Source organism: Pteropus vampyrus, unplaced genomic scaffold (assembly GCF_000151845.1).
Source record: "Pteropus vampyrus isolate Shadow unplaced genomic scaffold, Pvam_2.0 Scaffold145, whole genome shotgun sequence".
Taxonomy (NCBI): Eukaryota; Metazoa; Chordata; class Mammalia; order Chiroptera; family Pteropodidae; genus Pteropus; species Pteropus vampyrus.
Window position 1 is genome coordinate 2,172,873 of NW_011888926.1, and position 7,224 is coordinate 2,180,096.

Genomic DNA, 7,224 nt, shown 5'->3' on the forward strand with positions numbered 1-7,224 from the left:
TGGTAGCAGTTGTCAGAAACACTGTTACAAAGGACTCTGAGGCCATAGCTGCACTGATGGGACAGTCGCTAGGCTTTACTTGTGATCTCTGACGTGGACACAGGAGAGGGAGAGGCAGCTCTCATGCGTCTCATTTGCAATCTTTCTATTATTAAGAAAGCTGAAGAAGGTACTGGTTATGAACATTTTGAAAAATATAAAAGTCCGATTGTTCTATTTTAATGAGTTACAATGTCTTAATCTGGAGATTTAACTTGTTTCATGGATCTTAATTTCAATTACAGTATAATTATCTATGGTAGGAGTTTTCCCTTTCTGACCTTATAAAAATTAATGAGAAAATAATATTCTGAAAGAAGGCGTACACAAAGAAAATGAAGTCACTCTCAGAAGCACCTCCCTAACCTGGGTACTATGACTTGGGAAAAGGAGTTTTTATTCCAGCGTTTCCACTGCTGTTTCAGATAAAAACAGTTCGTGTTTCCTGAATAAGGGTGAAAAATAGCGATTCCTAAAATAAACACATAAAAGTATGTGGCAGAGGCTATGTAGATCAGCTACCTTCATTTAGATTGTATCGTAAAGATGTGACCTCATCTATTCACTTCAAGGAGAAAAATTCTAGTGGAACATTCGAAAGATTTTTTAAAATCCAGGTTTTCGTTACAGGTGAGCTTGGTATACATGTGAAGTATTTATTATACTTAGACATGGAGGGAAATGTGGAGCGTGTCTGTGGTTTGGCAAAAACTAGGTGAGATTCCTGCTCTCTGCACAACTGTCCACTCCCGAATCCTAGATACACCAGACGGACCCAAAGACACTGTTCTGAGAGGATCACCGTGTCACCTCTGGATAGTTCTGATAGTGTGATTGACAGGTTTAGCTGTGGTGGTTAATCTGGGACTCAAAGGACAACGATACCTGGGTCAGGAACTAAAAGTCACCAGAATTCCACGACGGCATTCTAACTACCACTTGCAACAGCTGCAGAACCTGACCGCAGTCTAACTGGAAGGAGTCGATTTCGTGTCTTGGTATGCTGCTATACGTAGAAGGCACCTAGGTGTTCAGCTAAAAAGTTGAAAGCTGCAGAAGATGATTTTCAGGAAGGAAAGGAAATTCCTTATTCCAGGACTGTAAATGAACAAAAGAAACCCAATTCAAGGGTTCGCAGAGGCCCAGAGAATGAGAAGCACGAGCTGAGAATTTAGTTTTAGCCCCCTCCTTTTAGAAAGCAGCACAGGACTAAGAAGGTGGAGGGAGGGCAGGCATTGGGATGACGACTCCAGCTGTGCATCCATCCATTCCCACAGCTGCAGGACTGTCAGGACACTTGTATTACTTTGGTTTCCAACATTATCTTTGTCTCCTGATGAAGTCACTGCCTGTCTGTTTTGGGCTCTGCACCTTGGGTTTTCCTGATAAGATGGGCAAACCTTTAGCACTGTGGGGAGTGTTAATCCCCTAGCTTGTGCCTCACGAATACAAATATTTTCTTAAAAACCCACAAATGTATGGTAACAATCAGCATGTTTTGTACATCTTGGGCTCATACCCAGGTTTAAAGGAGGGGAACACACTAATTCTTAAAGCTTCCCTTTTAGACAGAAACTCCCACAAATATTATCTGCAATAATCCAGTGCTGTTCACTTTGCAAAGTGAGTTCTTGTATAATTGCATCCAATGCTGTGTTGAGGGAAATATGCCCTTTTAATGCTACTGTCACACAAAGACAAGGATCGTAGGATATTTGATCTTGGTGGGTTCCATACTGTATTTCCTGTTAGCACTAGAGGAAATCATAGAATGATAACAGGAGTATCTTTCTGAAAACTGGGTGACATTCCTCTGACTTTAACGGGGTAAGTAGAGGACCTGTCCTTCTTGGCCAGGGCAGCAGCTCAAGGGCGCGCTATGAGGTCAGGCATTGAGCATGTCTAAAGGAAGCATGGATGTCTGGGAAAGGAATCATCTTCGGATTAAGAACAGAGGGATGGAGAACTGGATCTGTAGCAGACACCTATGCACTTCTCTTTCTCTTCCATTTCCTTTTTTATCAAGAATCAAAATTCTTTCCAGGCCCTCGGCAACCACATAACAAGAGAGGCTCAAAACTGCTTTGTTAGCTAATGTTGCTGGAATCTGGACTGTGGCTGAACGGTGAGAACACGGGACACCAGTACCCACGAGGGCTTTGTGTGGCTCCAGAAGATAAGCAGGCTCTGGAATAGGTGGGCAGGAGTTATGGAAGGTATGTAGTGACCACACACAATCACTGTTGGGTGGCTTTTAGTGTAGGCAGAGACCTTGGTGATTTGCTCAAAATATAAGCATCACACAAACATCGTAACAATATTAGGTGGATCTTAACAAAAGCACAGAAAGGAAAAGACCTGGAAAAAAGGAATTTTCTATACATTTAAATATGTTAACTAGAATGCATGGACACATGTAACCCGATCTTTCTTTGTTTAAAAATTAAGCTTGCCTGGGTCATTAATTCTATAGAAGTAATGCCACTAAAGTTACAGTAACAGAAATTCTATTTTGCAGATTTCTAGTAACTTAAAACAAAAAAGACCACATACACAACTACATACATTCATACGACCGCTGAACTCCCAAATGGAGCACACATAAAACACAGACACTCAGAAAGCACATGTGCACGGATGCCAGCGTGCGCCCTTCTTGAACCTGAGATGCTTGTGGTGTGCAATGGGGGTCAAGAGGCCCTGCTGCATATCTGTTCGATGTCACTTATCTCTTTGGGACAATCCGCAGAAAGAATGAGAGGTGAGTCTTGAGTCACCACTACATCATCCTCAATTCGTACGCCAAGACCACGAAACTTCTCTGGGGCATCTCTGTCATCCTCTGGAATATAAATGCCTACGGAGTAGAAAAAAAGAATGTGCTATTCATAAATGGAAGTAACTGACTGATTTCAGGCAAGAAAGTTAACCTCTCCGTGTTACAAGTCGTCTGTAAAACTGGGATCTTAACAGTATCTACCTAGAGCTGTGGAGATTAAACGAGATAATACAAGCAAAAGTGTCTGGTACATAATCGTCAATAAATGTCGGCTATCATTACTAGAACTATTATTATAGTTACTTTATTTTATTTTATTATTTTTTTAAATTGTAGTTATTTTATATGCTAGATTACAGGCTCCATAAAACTACAATAATGTTGATCATGATTCTGTCACATTCTAGTGGCTCAAACGGGCTACTAAAGTTACTTATGAGTATGTTAGTATATGCTGGGAATCAGTAGATTATATAAATGCATCTGTCTCTGCCTAATAGGCTCCTAGAAAAAGGGAACTTTCCTAAAATAAAGATCTAAGGTATTTTAAAATGTATTTTAAAAATACTTATTTAGCAATGATTAGCCTGAACAACCAGAAGCTGCAGAAATATTCAAATGAGCCCTCTCACATAAGCCATAAATGTAACAGATGTATACAATATAAAGTAGGAGATTAAAGAGGAAGAGTTTAATGAACATCTGGAAAGTTCTAAGAGCCCAAGGAACCCTTTCTAATCATGAAGTCAGACAGAAGACAGTCTTTTCATTTTAAAGAAACTGCACCAGGTACCGATTATACTGGACTAGATGGTACAAGGGCCACAGACAGCATCGCATGAAAGGTGGTATAAAAGACGTCTCCCAGCTACAATTACACAATTTAGAGATGAAAACACCTGAAATCTAAGAACGATAAAAACAGCATCAGTATTTAAAAGTTGACTCTTCTAATATCGATCTTCACACTCTGCTGTGGCCGCCACTTCTCTGCTGATCTGCCCAATGCTTGGCATCATGCCAGATGGTGAACCACTGGAACAAAACTCCAGAAAAAAGAACTAAACAAAATGGAGACAAGTAATTTATTAGATGCAGAGTTCAAAATAGTAGTTATAAGGATGCTCAATGATCTCAGTGAGAACTTCAACAAAAAGATAGGAAATATAAAAATGGAGATAGAGCAGATAGAAAAAGAACCAGTCGGAGATGAAGAATACAATAACTGAAATGAACAATACATTAGAAGGAATCAAACAGTAGATTAGATGAAGCAGGGGACTGAATCAGCGATTTAGAAAATAAGGTAGCAGAAAACATGCAATCAGAACAGCAAAAGGAAAAAAGAATCCAAAAAGTGAGGCTAGTTTAAGGGGCCTCTTGGACAACATAGAGTGTACCAACATTCACATCATAGGGAGAAGAGAGAGAGCAAGGACTTGAAAACCCATTTAAAGAAATAATGACGGAAAACTTCTAACCTAGCAAAGAAAAAATAGACATGCAAGTCCAGGAAGGGCAGAGTGTCTCAAATAAGATGAACCCAAGGAGGCGCATGCCAAGACACATCGTAATTAAAATGCCAAGCGTTAAAGACAAAGAGAGCATCTTAAAAGCAGCAAGAGAAAAGCAGTTGGTTATCTACAAAGATGCTCCCATTAGACTGTCAGCCGATTTCTCAACAGAAACTTTGCAGGCCAGAAGGGACTGGCATAAAATATTCAAAGTGATGAAAAGCAAGGATCTACAACCAAGATTACTCCACCCAGCAAAGCTATCATTTAGAATCGAAGTACAGAAAAAGAGCTTCCCAAACTAGAAAAAGCTAAAGAAGTTCATCAACACCAAACCAATATTATAAGAAATGTTAAAGAGCTTTAAGAAGAAGGAAAAAAATGTCAAAAATATGAATAATAAAATAGCAAAAACTACATACCTATCAATTACTATTTAAATGTAAATGGATTAAATGCTCCAATCAAAAGATATAGGATGTGTGAATGGATAACAAGACCCTTATATACGCTGCCTACAAGAGACTCACTTCAGATTGAAAGACAGAGACTGAAAGTAAAGTGATAGAAAACAGTATTTCATGAAAAAAGAGACAAACAAACACAAAAAATTACGGTAGCAATACTTGTACCAGACAAAAGACTTTAATGAAAGGCTATAACAAGAGACAAAGAAGGACCCAGCAATTCCATTTTCTAGTATTTATCCGAAGAAACCCAAAAACTAACTCAAAAAAACATATGCATCCCTATGTTCATTGCAGCATTGTTTACAATGGCCAAGATATGAAAGCAGCTTAAGTGACCACTGATGAACGAATGGATAAAGAAGTGGCACATATATAAATGGAATATTAAGCAGCCATAAAAAAGAGTTAAATCTTGCCATCTGCAACATGGATGGACCTAGAGGGTACTGCGCTAAGTGAAATGGGTCATACAGAGAAAGACAAATACCGTGTGATTTCACTTATATGAGAAATCTAAAAAAGACAAGATAAGCGAACAAAACAGAAATTCATAGATACAGAGAACATTTTGATGGTTGCCAGATGGGAGGGGGGTTGGAGGATGGGTGGAAAAGGGGAAGGGATCAAGATGTGCAAACTATCAGTTATAAAAATAGTCACGGGGATATAAGATATAGTACGGGGAATATAATCGATAATACTGTAACAACTATGTATGATGTCAGATGGGTACTACACTTATCAGAGTGATTGCTTCATAATTCACATAAATGTCTAATCACTATGTTGTATACTTGAAACTAATAATATTGTAAAATTATAATTAAAAAATAATTATTTAAAAAAATGATTTATTTCTCAATATCTACCTACAGAAAGTGGTCTCCATCTGTTTACTGGAGAAGTCAAATTAGACAGACTGTGTGATGTTAAATAAGAAAGCTCGAGAAAAATCTAAAATGAAATTCCCTTCTACATCGAAGAGACTCATTTTCCTGTCTTCTAATGGGATTATGTTGGTTCAGGTAAAAATAAATGATGTTTACTTTTCTATCTGACACTACTATTACGTGTCCCGAGGGGTCAGAGGCTGCTATGCTAGCATCGCCCCTTACCTGGCTCCACTGTGATCACCATGCCAGGTTGCAGAGGGAGGGAACGGGGCATGTCTGGAGTGTCATGGACATCCATCCCAAGGTAATGGCCAACATGATGAGGGCAGTATTTTCGAGCAGCCTGGAAAAAATAATTGCCACAGTGTTTTAGAGCAATGACCCCTTACGGAGAAAGTTGCGCATGTATAAATCAGTGAGGTATGTGTTAATATCTATCTCCCCCCGGGTTCTGCCCCTTATGTTTAACCTGTCCTGGGCTAGTGCTTAAGAGACCTGGTAAACTGCCACCTCTGTATGCAATTCTGCCAATGGCATTCTAAGGCATTCTAACTACTCACATTTCCATTCCTACCATTTAATATACTACACACATGAGACCTTGGACAACCCCAGTAATGACTGTGGCAAATGAAAATCTCTTTTCTTGGGGGACGGAGGATGATTATGTTAGAATAGTTCTTTTCAATGTTCGCACATCCCTCTCAGGAAGTCTACCCTGGAGACTAAGTATCTCAAAGCAACTTGTGGAGTTGGCATGAAACATCAGATAACACAGTAATTATTAGGTATTTAGTGGCCTGGATATTTCTATCCATTAATTAAAGATTTGCTAGCCTGAGCAGGAGGAATTTATAGCTTCTTTACTATTGGCAAAAGAAACCCTGGCAGCCTAACCTTGGAGATGGAGATGCCTTAATGGTCTGTCTGGCTTGACCACCTGGCATTGTAATTTAAAGATGAGGCTTTACATTTTCACTGAACATCATTACATTTTGGATGCAGATGAATTCACTGAAGACAAGGCCCTTTGAGGATACTATTAAAGTCTTGACAATGTCACTGAAACAACAGACACTCTCCCCTTTGACCTCTACCTTTTCAAAATCACCACAGAAGAATTAAGAGTTAACCTATCCTTCTTTTTGTGTCCTTTTCCACCCTGTCTACACCAGACTTCATTTTATGTTTTCTGATGATTGAGGTAGTTACACAGTATGCAATGAACCAGAATGTGCTGCCATCTTGTGGGAGAAGTTAGTACTGACTCCCTTTGTTTTAATCCGCGATCTATGTCCCTCTTACCCATGAAGAATCACAAAGACCATTTCTAAATCTAATTAGCATTACATAGACTAAAACCGAGCAGCATGTCAGGTGTTCTGGAGAGCTGAAGTCAAAAAAAGTGAAATACCGCGAAGCCATTATTCTCCGTAATGTTCTTTACGATCCCCAACTCTTTCAGCTTCTGTCCTGTCAGGGTTATCATCATGCTGTAGATGTTTTCCAAGCTTGTTCCGGGGGAGCAG

At 39.3% G+C, this 7,224-nt stretch overlaps 1 protein-coding gene across 1 annotated transcript in view; it reads right to left on the reverse strand.

Moving 5' to 3' along the window:
• Positions 1-6: 6 nt before the first annotated feature.
• XPNPEP3 (X-prolyl aminopeptidase 3) overlaps positions 7-7,224 on the reverse strand; it is a 50,124-nt gene continuing 42,906 nt past the window's right edge. Inside the window, exons 9-11 of the mRNA XM_011369061.2 lie at positions 7,110-7,224; positions 5,918-6,038; positions 7-2,896 (exon numbers count right to left, since the gene is read on the reverse strand). The exon at positions 7,110-7,224 is cut by the window's right edge and continues 30 nt beyond it. Coding sequence (XP_011367363.1) covers positions 2,730-2,896; positions 5,918-6,038; positions 7,110-7,224 — 403 coding nt within the window. The 3' untranslated portion in view covers positions 7-2,729. The remainder of the gene's footprint in view (positions 2,897-5,917; positions 6,039-7,109) is intronic.